We start from the raw sequence: 15,229 nt of genomic DNA, 5'->3' as shown, positions 1-15,229 counted from the left end.
GACATCTAGCGGTGTGGTTGCAGATTGCAACCAACTGAATACCCCTCCTCACTTCTCCCTTTCCAAGTAATGTGAGCCGTTGAGTGCAAAACCATGGTAACGCCATTCGCCTTACTCAGAGGTTACCATAATAACACTACTTTAGGAGCTACAGAAGTCAGAAGGTGGCTGGCTGTACCACGGTTTTGCACTCATGGTGGCTCATGGTGCAGTTTTACAAGCGTGTCGGAGAACTACGGTGGCCTTCAGGTAAAGTAAAAACATTTTCTCATCTAACTCTCAGCAAGAAAGCAAATTTTCCAAAATGTCAAACTATACCTTCAGGGTATAGAGACCTTAAAGGTGCTCTATGCGACATCAAGAGTATTAATATAGCATCAAACAACTATTTGCTATGTAAAGATATAGAGGAGTAATGTTTACCTGAGCAGAGAATGAAGTCACCACTGGCTAGCTCACGGGTCGCTGGTCTGCACTGTTCTCATACGGCGGTTGTAGCTGATAACGCTATCCCGACCGTTGGCGCCATTATAGCGTAGCACCCAGCCTCCGGTTGCGAGCCGTGCGGAGGCAACAGAAATGCTCCCAATCTCGCATTTAGGAGCTTTAAGGTCAACTGAAGGGTCCATAAACTATCAGGGTCTATCCATCTGTCACCTGATAGTTGAGTATCAATACTTTAAAATGTTATCATAAAATAAACCAACAATGTTAGTTAGTTAGCCTCCTGTTAGGACAACAGTATGCAACTAATGTGATCCTCTATTATATACATTAGCTTGTTAATGTGTGTAAACAGTACAGAAAGGACAGGCTGGCCAGCTGATTTCCAAGCTGACAATGTTGTGACATTAATTCAAATCAATCGGAGAAAGGAAAACACGTTATGTGGAGTTAATCAGGTTGAGAGATGCATCGTGTGTGGGTGTGTTATGTCACCCGAAAGCACTTATTAGAATCGCATAAAGTACAATAGACTAGAGTAGAAGTCCAACACAACACACACGTAAGGCAGCGTGAGTCAATGCTCTGCTCCTGCGAGGCCAATTAACACTCGGCTGCTCTCAGTGCAGCCGAACATTAAATATTGATCCCTCCATCACTGTTCACATTAATTTGTGTCTTCAGGGGGAGTTTCTTACCCTTTTTTCACCTCTCTCTCTGTCTGCGGCTTCTGCGCTGGAGTAAATTACAGCCTGAAGTTAGAAGTAAAGGAGGAATGAAACAGACAGCAGAGATTATGTAAATTCTTGTGAGTTAATATACTGTTAAATATATTTATAGGGAGGCTGTTTTGATTTTTCTTGAGTGACAGTACTCTCTAATTCCCCTCTTCATATAACATGTATTTGGGGGGCATTAAATAAAACAAATTAAAATAAGAAAATGTAAAATAGTCTGCCTGCAGCTGTTTTCATTAACATCTCATATGATCCGACTGTGTCATTTAAATATTTGTCAGAAAAACACAAAGCTTTACAAATACAAAAGTTGCAATCACATGTCATCATACAGTACTACCACCATGTGGTCGTAATGTATTAATACACGGTTAAAGAAATGAAACAAAAAGACTTTTATTTATTTTAAAAATGTATTTTCACACTGCACATGATATTTCAATCATTTTGAAATTGTGCACAAGAGAATCAGCAGGAAGAAAAACAACAGTCGTATTTACACAAGAGCAGTCAAATTACAAAATAAGACACAACTACAATTAAGAGGATAATTAAGATTTTCATAATCTGATTAATTATGAATACTTACAGCTCATATTTATTTCTTTTTTTGGGTTTCATTTAGTTAGCAAATCAAGTGCAAGTCAATGGAACTGAAAAACAGTTTCTGTAATCGATTTCACTCCTATGTTGTAAGACAATGCGGGAAAACTGATTTAAAGTTAAAAAAAAATTCAATTATTTGAGTCCCCTTGACTTTAGCATTGCTAACATACCTCCTATATCCAAACCAGAGCAGCAAGTGTTTTTCAATCAATTTGAAGGATACTCCTGACATTTTTAATAAGATCATGTAGCGATTCTACAGTCGCTATCCACAGTTTAGGATTCATTACAGGCACTGAAATCCATCGGCCTATTCTGTGCAATGCTGAGACATCAGAGGCATTAGATGGGAAGTTAGTTCAAAATCTCTGATTGATAATGAGGACACAACATGCAAAATGAACGAAACAATAAATAAATAGACTCACATTTCAAAAGATTGAATGATGTTTGATATGGTTAAACTGCAGCATGTGTGCAGTTTACAGACACTAGAGGTGAACAGTACTGTACACGGAGAACGGGAACGAAAACTCACATCGTTTGGATCGATAAATTACCTCTTTGCCCCTCTGATCATGAGAGATCAGACGATCAGCCAATCACAGCACACAATCAAGGACGGATTATAGTGAAACACAATGTCAGTGCAGGGCGGTTGCCATAGGAACGTCTGATTTGTCATTTTTTTTGTCAACTCAACTTATTACAGTTTTATAACACAATTTCATTTCGGGAATTAACGCTGGTCTGCAACCATCTGACCAGTTACAGCAGCTCGTCAAGTGCAAATGGACAAGAAAGCTAAATGAAACTTAAAATTCTGTTCATAGTTACTGCAAATATGTAGAAATAGTGTTTATTCAGCCATGATACACACATTTTCATAGACATAGTATTGGTCAGCAGTTGATTTAATGAACACTGACTAAAACACCAGGGCTGCGGTTGAAAAGTCTTTTCCTAACCACTTTTCTTTGACCTCGATGGAAAACGTCATGAGGTCAAGGAAAGACGTGAAGGAGAAGTCGTAAGGACTTAGGAAAAGACAACCGTGGTGTTAAGAGAGAATCCAACAGCACTTACACTATAGGCTCCGTAATTAGTAATTATGATGCGACAGCGGCGGATGATATTGACGCAGGGTCTGCTGTGGTGAAACTACTACTAAAATGCGCATGTTTGCCCCCATGTGTTTTGAAATAGCTCTTTCAGTGACAGACTCCTTCACCCTGTGGTTTGTGAAACAGAGATACCACAGCTCCCTTTGCTGCTGGAACACTTTATCAACATATAATAAAGGATTATCTGACCTAACGTGGACAACCGGTGAAAAATATCACTTCATTAACCAAGGTTGAAATGTTTGTTTGTTTTCATGAATGGTCGCTTTAAATGTTGCAGCCGTAAGGAATTGTGGGACAGCATTATCTCCTTTCCTTTCGTAAAAGGATGCTCCAGTGTTTCCTCTGCTAATGGAGATAATAAAAAAGGAAGCATTGAAGCACCTGTCCTTAGCATTTATAGAATTTGAACAGCTCTTATCATGGCTACCACTCAGATACTTTCGGGTCATTTCACTCAAAGACTTTTCGACCGCAGCCCAGAAAAAATACTGAAATTTGAAGTGGAAAATGTGTAAGGACTCTGTCAAAGGAACGCGGTATGTTTTATTTAGAGTTCCACTAGAGCAGGGGATTTTAGTCTGAGACTATGGGCTTAGTTTCGCTCAATTCCTGGATGCCTATGGTATCATGATCATGTTATTTGATCCAATAGACACTAATGGCCTAATATCGCTGTTTGACATAACTTCAGACTACACCGAATACACGAAGAAGGTCCGTCCTAAGGCTTTTATTAAACTGTTTGGAGGCCCGCCTCCCACTTTGAAAAACCTCTGCACTATAGAGGGTTTGGCAGTAACAGCTGAAGAATAAGACCAGACACAGTTTCAGTAGTTATTTGGTCCTTGCTTACAAAAGAACACACAAAATGACCTGGAGAGCAACGACACGACACATCATGTGAACACACAAGATGAGAGACTCACAGTTATAGCTGGTTGAGCAGGAGAGAGACTCTGAAGAAGCAAAGCATTTCAACAACAACTGTTCTTTTTTGTCAGCACTGTAGGCTATAGATAGAAGGTATCCATGTTGTCGTAGAGTGCTGAACTGAGGAGAGGAATGTTGAAAACACAGGAGAGACTCCTGGATCGATTGAGTTCATATTTTTACTTCAGTTTTGTTGTTTTCTGTCACAGTTATGAAAGATGCTGTCCGTCGCAGCTGTTCTGCTCAACAGGAGACTCGAGAGGCTCCGCCGTGATTCGTCTTGACCTAAAATATCAGCACACGCGCTCGGCTTCAAAGACTGAGAGCTGTCGCATCTAATTAGACTTCCCTGAAACGGATCCCTCTGGAGCATCAGTGAAGGATCAGTGTTGTTTAAAGAGTCTTTTTTCAGTGGGAAAAAAAAACACACTTTCAGGTCCCCAGAACTAATTTGGGTTCCCGGCCAACACTTTCATCAAGTCACGGACGATGTAGTCGCTTCACTAATGATTCATTTTGATTGGGTAAAAGGCCAGTAGACGAACCTCGATTTCAGGTTTGTGTCAGTGGACTCCTTCCTCCAGAGATCCTTTGGCTTCCCAAATCTTCACTGTGCGGTCGCTGCCAAAAAAACAAACACATGAAAAAGTTAAAAATAAAATCAAAACTGGCAAGATGTTATGTTTGATATAGAATCGTATCGCTGCACACTTGACTGTAATGAGAGAAAGCATGAAATGAGCATGTTTTTGTGACTCACTCTGAGGCGGTGAACAGTTGGCTGCTGTTGGTGGCGAGGCCGTTGATGGGACTATCGTGTCCCCGGACCTCGCCGAGGGGCGCTAGCGAGTCGGCGTGCCAGAGGCGCAGCAGCCCTCCTCTGCATCCGCTGAGGAGCACTGGGGAGCCTGGCACCACGCCCAGAGCGCTGACCCAGTCTGCCTGGGCGCTGACGGACTGCTAGAGGAAACGACAGCCAGTGCAGAGTTTTATTCTGTATCTCAGATCATACTGTGCTTTTAAAAACTATTTTTAAAAAACGTTTTCAGCTCATATAAATGGAAATCTAGGGGGGAAAAAAAGCTTCTGGCTCCACTATCCGCATACCTGTAACAGGCGTTTACTAGTTAAGTCCCATTTCTTGATGCAATAGTCTCTGGAGCCGCTGTAGAAAACGTCTCCGTGCACCGCCAAAGACTCAACGCCGTCCTGATGGGCGGGCTCAAACGTCTGGCAGGAGCTGATGCTACCCTGAGCACCTTCTGCCACCTCAAACATCTGGGAAAAAAACAAACAAAAATACCCACCATGCATCTGATTCTTGTCTTGCATACACACAGAACTGCAGACTTGAGAAATGCAATTATAGTGATGTGTCTCTTACTTTGATATGATGGTCTTTGGAGCCAGTGAGGACGACATCCTGTCCGTTACTTAATTTGTCAACAGTCAGACACATGACGGGTCCCAAATGGCCGGTCAGCTTTCCCGTGGATACAAACCTACAGTAGAGGTGAGGAGGTGAGTACAGTTCCATCTGTTAAATGCTTTGTACAATTAAAACTCTAATCTGTGTTTGGACGTACTTGCGGAGGTCCCACATGCGCACAGCGTTGCCGGCGGCAGCATAAAGGAAGGAGCCAGAAGGGTTGAGAGCGATCTGGTTGATCTGACTCTCTCCCGGTGGGATGGATAAACTCCTGACAGACGAGCAGATGTCCCCCGAACCCACCTGGCCCGATGACCTGACATCCACAACAAAACACATCCTTATTAGCGGCATTACACTTAGACAATGTTAAAGGGATAGGTCGGGTGTTTTGAAGTGGGGTTGTATGAGGTACTTATCCATAGTCAGTGTGTTACCTACAGTAGATGACAGTCAGCACGCCTGATATAGATTTTTTTAGGTGGCTAAAATACATTTTCGTCCACAGCATTACATTGCTTTGTCTCCGTGCGGTAACTCTTGTCTGCTTCTCCAAACTGGAGGCGTGCCGACCGTCATCTACTGTAGGTAATACGCTGATTATGGATACCTCATATAACCCCACTTCAAAACACCCGAACTATCCCTTTAAGCTGCAAAACTTGTCGGATGATAACTAAACTTACGTGAGTGTGCGGATACACTTGGCAGAGTCTCGTATGTCCCACACTTTGATGTAAGCAGTGGAAACAGTGAAGACGAGACTAGAAGTGTACCTGAAATATAACAAAAAAACAAACTAAAATCATTCCCTGTTCTTCTATACCACTACTAAATACTAATATTACTTCTATTTAACTTGCTGCATACTAGTACCTGACGGAGACGACACTGCTGGGATGATCTGCCAGAGACATGATCTCCTGACCCGTCACCAAGTTCCAGACTTTACATGTACGGTCTGAAAACATGCACACAATGCAACATGTTAGAGAATAAGACGAAAAAAGAAAAAAGGTTTTCTGAGTTGCAAATAATTTAGTTTTTGACCTTTGGATCCTGTGAAGAGCAGATCATCTGTGGCGTCTACGCAGAGGACAGGTTTGGTGTGTCCCTCTGCTACGTAGACACACTGAAGTTTGGCCCCGCGGCTGTTCTTCGATGCTGTCACGGGGTTGATCACACCTCTACAATACACATGACATAATGAAAGATATACCCAGCGGCTAGTACTACTACAGTGCAGGTGATATATAGAAATAACAGGATTCAAAATAGAGATAGTTAAAGTTTGTATTTGAGAGAAGGGACAGATTAAGATGATTACCTATGGCCTTCAAATACAGGTGACTCCTCCAACCTGAATGAGAAAACAAAGTAACATGAAATATAATGTAACATGTACATTTCAAAATCATATCATAACCTTTAACCTATAACGAACGGAGATTGAGACATCTAGTGGCTGAATGTTATCAATGGCACCTTTAAAGAAAAACATGTGAAGGATCACTGCTATTGATGACGCTTCTCACTTACAGTGATTTGTGGTCACTTGCTTTAGTTTTAGCCTCTGCTGTGCTGAGTGGTAGTGTGTGCGTCGGTGCTGGGATGTGTGTCGCCGTGGCTCCTCTCTCTTGCCCCTTCCTTCGGGTGAGCGGCGAGCCCGGCAGCCTTCTGTCAGTCCCCGTAGGTGACCTGGATCCAGAGCTGCAGACAGGAAAAGTGACAGAAGGGTGCAGGATGGAAGTGTGAACTGACCAACGAGCAACAATCTTTAATGCTTTTTTACAGTTCTGAATGATTAACTTGCAATCCCCCCACCAAAAATAAAAATTTTCTACATTTCAGACAAAGAGAAATCTCTAACTGACAAATGTTACCCTCGACACTTACATGCCAGCTGGCCGGGCAGACGCAGCAGATGGGGAAACGGTTTGCTCGCGGTCGGGAGTTTGACCAAGCGCCTGACCCTGCATGTCTGGCGACCCCTCCGGGCGCTCCGAGAGGGGCAGCAGAGGGGCCGGGAAGTCTCCGGTGGGGGATTCACACGACGGGTCCCCGCTGCCAGCATACAGCAGCTCCATCTGGGTGGTGGTCCGTCTGCGAGCCTGAGGGACCAGAGTTGTTTTGGCTCAACATTCAGCTGACTCACAAGTCAATGGACCAGATAGTAATTATTTCTATAAATAACTACTGTGGAGTGGAAAAAGTTGTAGTTATAGGAAGTAAATATTTGACTTTTACTATTACTATTAAGACACTTTTTATTACAGTATATCAGATGGCCATGCACAGAACAGTACCTTGCTTCTGGGTCTGGATTCACCACATAGCTTCATTAGATCTGATGCCAGTGTGCTGAAACAAAGTCAATGATTTTCAATCAGTTACACCCGCTGCATGCTAACATGTTAAGCAGGTATAATGTTTACCATGCTTGCAAAGTACAGCTGAGGCTGTTGAAACTATTTGGTGATAAATATAACTGCTGGACAATACAGGAAATGTTGACCTGATGGTGGCGCAACTGAAGAGACCACCAACGTTATTACAATTCTATAATGTCTGTGCAACATTAGGTGTTGAGATGTTTCAGTCTGGACTAGGGATGCACCGATATGATGTTAGATATCGCGCCGATACTGACTTGAATAGCTGGATCGGGTATCTGTGACGATGGGGACGATCCATTCAATTAAATTCTACGTTTTATATTTTACGTTTTCTCCTGTTTAAGTTTTGGCCAATTTGTTGCAAAGTTATGAGAACAATGTTTAAGTCAAGCCTGATGTTGCCTTACACATAAAAGAATGATCCCAGTCACTTCCACACAGTGAGGCATACAGCTTATTAATTAAACACTGGTATCGGATCGGTACTCGGTATTGGCCGAAACCCAAAGCCCAGGTATCGCTATCAGTATTGGGACTGAAAAAGTTGGACTGGTGCATCCCTAGTCTGGATTTATTGTAAAAGTTTAACGTGACACATACAAACAAACATTACTCGTTTTTCTGCAATGACAGTTTGAACATAAAAAAGTGCAGTTGAATTCTGAACCTGAAAAACACTGTGTGTGTGTGTGTGTGTGTGTGTGTGTGTAAGTGTATTTACCCGCCCTCCGCAGCTGGACTGGCGGTAGACTCGTCACTACTGCTGTCATCTCCATTCTCTGTAAAAAATATGATTTCTCACTTCATTTGCAAAGCACATGTGTGTACATGGGTACAGTATATCTGCTAACAAACTGTATTTTCAAAGAAATCTAACAAAAGACAAGGTCCATTAAGAGAGCTAAATATTACAGCACAACAATGATTAGGGCTTCATAACAAGGTCGGGGGTTTAGTTTTAGAGAACAGTCGGGGGTTATTAGTGTAATGTGGCTGGATGCTACACGGTTGGAGTGTTTATCCTGTGTAAAGGAGGAATGGAGAAAGCAAAAGAGAGAGAGAGAGGTAGATACAAACACAGATATGCAGACACACAAACTGCTGAGGACACTTCAGCTTTGAGTCCTGCTGCAGCGTGGATCTTTAGTTTTAGTGACCTGAGTTAAGTGGGACTTGCTAGCAGGTGGTGTAACAGGGGGAAACGTTAACACAAACACATCATGCACGTAATGGCAGAGTTATTTCAACTGGGTTAGTTTTTAAATGGAGGGTTGATGCACGCTACAAGATTTCTTTATCTAGTTTAGAAATATAGTTATCATAAGCACATTAATACATAAAATATTAAAAAATGTCAGAGTCACCTTGGGTATACTAAGTACTGTACAACTACAACTTTTCCTGAGTCTTTAGATATCAATTTTAAGGTAAAACGATATTTTTTAAAGAGCCCAAAGTGCAATAAGCTGTTACATCACTAAAGTTTAAAAAGGCTCTAAACGTAAAGTAAAATTATCTTTTTGATCTTTTAGTTTGAAGGGATAGTTCAGGTGTTTTGAAGTGAGGTTGTATGAGGTACTTATCCATAGTCAGTGTATTATCTACAGTAGATGATGGTCATCACGCCCCCAGTTTGGAGAAGCAGACAGGAGTTACCGCACTGTCTGCTGACCACGTCACTGGTAGATTATTTAGGTGGGCCTTTCTTTTAGGCTCCGTCCACAGCAGTACAGTGCTTTGCTTCCGTGCGGTAACTCCTGTCTGCTTCTCCAAGCTGGGGGAGTGCCGACCGTCATCTACTGTAGGTAATACGCTGACTATAGATGAAGTACCTCATACAATCCCACTTCAATACACCCCCAACTATCCCTTTAATTCCATATTTGCCTTTAATTGGAGGTAAATATTGTGGAAATCTTGTAGTGTGCATGCGCCACGCTCTCTCAAACACAGTCACATTGCTATGCAACTCGTACTCACCTGGCGACAGGTAACCTAACTCTGAGTTCACACAAGCACAACAGAGAAAACAAACAGTAATCAAATCAAAAATCAAACCCAAAGATGAGAAAAAGGGCTACTCTTTATTTTATAGGCCTGATTTTTTAGTCATCAATTCTCTTTTCACACCTACAAAGAAGTGAGGCCTACAAAATAAAACGTAGCCGCGTGGTGAAAGAAACAAAAAGATGATTGTGATCGACATGCTCGGACCGGTATCGGTTAGTTATCGGTGTTTCTTGTACCTTGCAGAGCGCTGCCGAGCAGAGCGTCCAGCTCCGGGTTGATCTCTGCTTTCTCCTTCAGCATGTGGAACAGCAGCTGGTTCTGGGTGGCGCTGTTGATCTCCGTCTGCTTCAGCCTGCCCTCCATCACCTTCAGCTGGGAGTCCTTCTGAGCCGCCTGCAGACCCTGACCACACACGACAGACATATTATCACTGGAGACACAGCAGCATATTCTTTTTAAACTGTTTTGTAAATCTCAAACAGGCAAACCCAATGAAGGCTCTGTATCTTCTTTACCTCTGTAAATTACTTCCACCTCTTCATTTGTTCTATCTGTCTTGTTCTGCACCGCTGGGCTGAATGCATTTCCTCACTGGACCTATTAGGTTTCATCAAATCTAATCTTATCTAATCTAATTGAAACTTAATTCAATCAAGTTGTTCCATTTAAAGTCTCATTAAAAGGAGCCGTGGCTACGAAAAGCAAGATCACCACAAAGAGACAAATTGTATGCAAGTTGCCATAACGACCAGCAGTGTACGCCAGCGATCAAATTCATGCAGTCCATTTATTTAGAAAGATATATGGGCATCACGTAAATAATAAAAAAAGCAAAGGGTTAAATTGCTTCCAGAGTAAACCTGACTTTACCTGCTGTCAGTACGTGAATGCAAACAAAGACACACTGATGACATTAGGAGTGAAATAACATTAAGTCAGCCTGGCCGGTAGGTACCTTATTGATGGCCATAGTCATGAAATGATCCAGAAGGAAGCGAGCCTCTGATAAATTACAGGAACTGATCACCGCGGTAACATCCACTGTGTCTCCTTCCTCCTGGAAAATAACAATAACACATTCAGTAAAGTGGCTTTGTAAGAAACTCGGTCATAGGACACTTGTATTTGACTGTATACAGTATTTTGTAAAGTTACATTTATGAGCTGCTGTTCAGTGTGCATCATTAGGCTGCTGTTCCAATGTTTTTGGCTGGATTAATGGGCTGCCACGGCCATTGGTTGTTTTATTGAGCCACTGTTTCTCTGATAAATAAGCGCCTGATGCTTATTTGTCCAAAAAGCTCTGGGAGCAGTCAGTGGTGCTGAACTGTGCAATTATTTCCAAATTGTTTGCTTGAAGGGCTACAGTCCAGTACACGCATTTACCAGCTAATGAGGTAGTGATACACATCACTGAGCTCTGTGATCAACTGTGTCCTCCCTTTACCTTCATGTATTACAACTACAAGCGTCATGACTACCAAGGAATGAGATTCCCCGCCGCCTCACCTTGGCCTCCTCCATCTGCATGATGTTGGCCTGGCAGTCGGCGATGCTGTCGTTGATGTAGTCGATGTTGGCGCTCAGAGACTCCAGCTCCTCGTTCAGGGAGGCCAGAGAGCGGTCGGCGTCCGCGCCCTCCACCGCCATCTTTTCTCTCTTTCTGGACACTTTCTCCCTCCGCCTGGTCAAATCCTCTCGTTGCTGAGATGGGTGGTGGGAGGTTAGTAAGAGGGAAGCGAGAGGAGACGGGAAGGAGAAGAAACAAAAGAAGAATGAGAATAAGGGACAAAGAAGCCATTCAAAAGAACAGATTTAAAAAAAAAAAACTGCATTTGCTAGTATGCATTTTTAGCTTTGGGGTTTTGGAACTATACTTTAAATTTAATAAAATATAATTCAACTAACTTCCCTATTTAGCACTCGATTAGCTGAAATGTCCTACATATTTCCAAAGGTTTCACAGGCAAATATCCTTTTCCAGGTAACGCTTTGTATTAAGGTTCTTGTATTAAGCGTTAGTTAATAGGTAATAAGGCCCTTATAAGCACTTATAAGTAAGTTGTTAACAGTTTATAGACCGCTTAAGGAGGTTAATAAAAGCCTTATGAGTTTCTTATAATTGTTTATAAAAGCAAACACATTTAATTGAGTTTAACTAACTTACCTGTTATATCATTGTTAAACCTTTTTGTTACTTTTATTAATATTAATACATACTTTATTATGCATTTATAAGCAGTTAATAAAGCACTTATTAACAGTTAACAGTTAACTTTGCTTTTTGACAACAGGTAGTGCTCATACCGGGTAGAGCGGGCGCCCCATGTGGTAAGACTGTGGCCTTAGAGGCCAGGGTTCGAATCCGACCCGCGGCCCTTTGCTGCATGTCGTCTTTAGCTGTATTTAATGAAGGCCCAAAAATAATCTTTCAAAAAAACCAACTACTTAGTGCATTAATAAAGAATTTATTTACCTTAATAAGGATTGTTCTCGCTTTAGATCTGGTAACTAACTAACTAACTAAAGAACCATTTTCTATTTATTCGAGAGGACTCCTCTTGCTTTACTTTTCTGCGAGCATCTTGAATCTGATGTTGTATACCTTCAGCAGTCTGTTCATATCCGTCTCCATGTTAGAGATGGTCAGCCTCTGCATGATGATGTCAGTGACGCGTCTCTCCAGCGACTGCCATTTGGTCCTGACCATCCTGTTGAGGTAGGTACTTCCCATCCGCACCGGGGAACTCCTGAGGAGAAAAGATACAGCTCTTTTGAAACTGTTTAAAACAAACACTCAACTGTGTAACACACACATAGCTCAGATGCTGCACCTTGCTCCATTGGCTGTGGACGCCCCAGATGTCTGCATCCTTCCTGGGATGGCTCTGTGAGACGGCTCCTGTACATGTTCGGGTAAGCCGCCGACCTTCCTGGTGACCTTCCCAGACACGGGCCTCACTTGCCGCCTGAGAGCCGTCACCTGATGCGGTTCACAAAATAAAAAGAGTCATTTAGCGTATTAAAGAGAGAAACCGTGGCGGATTCAAACTCCACTGTGACTGTGTGTGTCTCACCTCTTCATTCTTCCTGCGAAGGATCAACTCCTGTTGTCTTTTCGTGGCCTCCATCTGCCTCAGTTGGTGCTGTGTGAAGGAATGAATATTAGGAAAGAAACCGTGGTAAACTGGTTGTTTGAGTTTAGGTGGGTCTACTCTTGACTATATATTTGCTTATGTGTAAAATAAACCAAATAAATGGTAAAATAATATGTAAAAAATGATTTCCATCCCTCTCACCTCAGCTCTGCGTTGGTCTTTCTTCAGAGAGGCGATCTCCCGGTTCCTCTTGCACTCTGTGGCTCGGTTCCTCTCCTGCTGCTCCTTCATCTGACGCATCAGCACCACCTGGTGGACAAAATACAACTTAGCACTGCAACAAGACGAGTGTTGGAAAGTAAAAACAAAAAACAGAACCCTGTTCCTTTACCTTGGTCTTCTTCATCTCGTTCACGTCCATCTGGAGCTTCTTGAGCTGCTTCTCGTACTGCGACTGGTTCTTCAGCAGGCGGGCGTGCTCCTTCTGAGCCGACTGGAGCTTCTGCAGCTCTTTGTTCATGGAGCTCAGCCTCCTCTCGTACTCTGTTTTGATCTTCTTGGCCTTCTCCTCCGTACCCGACTCCACTGAACCTGGAGACAAACGAGGAAATGATGAAGCTTTCCTTTCGCATTTAGGTATCAGTTACAAGGTTCCCTATTTATCTCTTTGCTCTTACCCATATTATGCAGCACCTTGTCCCTCTCCAGCTGTGTGTCTATGATCTTGTTCTGCAGCATCGTCAGCTTCTGCTCGTACTGCTGTTTCAGAGTGTGCAGACGCCGCTGGCTGTTCTCCAGCTCGTCTATCAGCTTCTGCTTGATGGCGATCTCGCAGGTGATGTTGGCCAGGTCGGCCTGGACGTTGTCTGTGCACAAACATCATCATTAGATCCTGTGGCTCTTTTCTGTTTTATTACCTACCATTTGACTTCAGAGAAGAAGTTGTACATAACGGTTCGTCTTACCTTTCTCCTCCAGTTCTTCAGAGTCAGAACCGTCAGACGTCTCGTCTCCCGCCATGTCAGAGTCCTCCTCCTCTACGTCTGCGTCCTCGCCTTCTTCGTGGTCGCTGCCCTCCTGGAATCGTACAAGCACATGCATGAAATAAACAATCAAAAATACACGCATGGAAATGTGTGATCCTTAAACAGCAATCTAAAAAAGCTTGATCTAGTGATTCTCCACCTCTGCCTCCTCGTGGCCTGGCTCGTGGTCATTGTCTGGCACTTCCTCTTTGATGACACTGAAAAAGGAAAAGGCTGTTATCCAGCAGCTACCGACTGAGATCTTTATACTGGAGGTCAGATTTGGAATTGACTGCAATTGAGTTGACAACAAGGAGGGTAAAGTGCACATGCAAATGATTATACACTCGATCCGATCAGGAGCAGATGTGGATCAGTGTATTAATGAATGATTTCACTGTGATTGCATGGTGAGGGGGGGGCGGCGTTAATGATACACTGGGGAAAGACAAAATGATGAACTGATCACTATTAACAATTATTACCATTCACATTACAAGCTGATTTCATTTTAAGAAGGGTTGCCACACACTATTAAGATTTGTTGACCAAATTCTCAATCCTACAGAGCCCCCCAGACCCCTAGGAGAACATTTGTATTAACTCGTTCCCTCAAGTTAGTAACTCGTTCCCTCAAGATGATGTACTTTGGTAAAGTTGGAAAGATATTGACGGATTCAAACTTCCTTGATCAATAACTCAAAACAAAGACGTTGTTAAAAGACAAACAACGTCTCTTTCTAACCGTAGTAAGGTAGACAACGAGCTACAACCTCATTTTAATTAACACATAACGTTGGTCTCTATGCGCAGCCGGCGGTGAGACGAGTGGTCAGGGAGCGTCTACAAAGTGCAACGCCGAGAAGAGAAAAATATTCAATAACTTCAGTATTGTACAGTGTAGTACCATCAAAATTACTTCACACATCAATGATCTCCTTAGGGAACGAGATACCTAACTCGAGGGAACGAGTTACCTAACTCGAGGGAATGAGTTACCTAATTCGAGGGAACGAGATACCTAACTCGAGGGAACGAGATACCTAACTCGAGGGAACGAGATACCTAAATCGGGAACGAGATACCTAAATCGGGAACGAGATACCTAAATCGGGAACGAGATACCTAAATCGGGAACGAGATACCTAACTCGAGGGAACAAGTTACCTAACTCGAGGGAACGAGTTACCTAACTCGAGGGAATGAGTTACCTAATTCGAGGGAACGAGATACCTAACTCGAGGGAATGAGTTACCTAATTCGAGGGAACGAGTTACCTAACTCGAGGGAACAAGTTACCTAACTCGAGGGAACGAGTTACCTAACTCGAGGGAACGAGTTACCTAATTCGAGGGAACGAGATACCTAACTCGAGGGAACGAGATACCTAACTCGAGGGAATGAGTTACCTAACTCGAGGGAACGAG

At 42.8% G+C, this 15,229-nt stretch overlaps 1 protein-coding gene across 3 annotated transcripts in view; it reads right to left on the bottom strand.

Moving 5' to 3' along the window:
* Positions 1 to 1,557: 1,557 nt before the first annotated feature.
* Positions 1,558 to 15,229, bottom strand: part of LOC141761675 (kinesin-like protein KIF21A) — a 38,920-nt gene continuing 25,248 nt past the window's right edge. The window contains exons 13-39 of one of the 3 annotated variants that reach the window (XM_074625209.1): positions 13,963 to 14,020; positions 13,743 to 13,854; positions 13,455 to 13,643; positions 13,169 to 13,368; positions 12,979 to 13,086; positions 12,757 to 12,825; positions 12,514 to 12,662; positions 12,285 to 12,429; positions 11,987 to 12,079; positions 11,189 to 11,383; positions 10,635 to 10,736; positions 9,916 to 10,081; positions 9,650 to 9,670; positions 8,391 to 8,448; positions 7,580 to 7,634; positions 7,170 to 7,384; positions 6,813 to 6,983; positions 6,601 to 6,633; positions 6,324 to 6,460; positions 6,150 to 6,234; positions 5,960 to 6,049; positions 5,431 to 5,589; positions 5,229 to 5,346; positions 4,952 to 5,122; positions 4,605 to 4,804; positions 3,047 to 4,465; positions 1,558 to 2,948 (exon numbers count right to left, since the gene is read on the bottom strand). In XM_074625209.1, coding sequence (XP_074481310.1) covers positions 4,408 to 4,465; positions 4,605 to 4,804; positions 4,952 to 5,122; positions 5,229 to 5,346; positions 5,431 to 5,589; positions 5,960 to 6,049; positions 6,150 to 6,234; positions 6,324 to 6,460; positions 6,601 to 6,633; positions 6,813 to 6,983; positions 7,170 to 7,384; positions 7,580 to 7,634; positions 8,391 to 8,448; positions 9,650 to 9,670; positions 9,916 to 10,081; positions 10,635 to 10,736; positions 11,189 to 11,383; positions 11,987 to 12,079; positions 12,285 to 12,429; positions 12,514 to 12,662; positions 12,757 to 12,825; positions 12,979 to 13,086; positions 13,169 to 13,368; positions 13,455 to 13,643; positions 13,743 to 13,854; positions 13,963 to 14,020 — 3,157 coding nt within the window. In that variant the 3' untranslated portion in view covers positions 1,558 to 2,948; positions 3,047 to 4,407. Of the gene's footprint in view, positions 2,949 to 3,046; positions 4,466 to 4,604; positions 4,805 to 4,951; positions 5,123 to 5,228; positions 5,347 to 5,430; positions 5,590 to 5,959; positions 6,050 to 6,149; positions 6,235 to 6,323; positions 6,461 to 6,600; positions 6,634 to 6,812; positions 6,984 to 7,169; positions 7,385 to 7,579; positions 7,635 to 8,390; positions 8,449 to 9,649; positions 9,671 to 9,915; positions 10,082 to 10,634; positions 10,737 to 11,188; positions 11,384 to 11,986; positions 12,080 to 12,284; positions 12,430 to 12,513; positions 12,663 to 12,756; positions 12,826 to 12,978; positions 13,087 to 13,168; positions 13,369 to 13,454; positions 13,644 to 13,742; positions 13,855 to 13,962; positions 14,021 to 15,229 lie in introns of those variants that run through there. The other 2 variants (XM_074625210.1, XM_074625211.1) reach the window with 2 other exon arrangements.

This window comes from Sebastes fasciatus, chromosome 23 (genome assembly GCF_043250625.1).
Source record: "Sebastes fasciatus isolate fSebFas1 chromosome 23, fSebFas1.pri, whole genome shotgun sequence".
NCBI lineage: Eukaryota > Metazoa > Chordata > Actinopteri > Perciformes > Sebastidae > Sebastes > Sebastes fasciatus.
The sequence above is the reverse complement of the archived record's forward strand: the minus strand, read 5'-3'. Positions and strand labels throughout refer to the sequence as shown.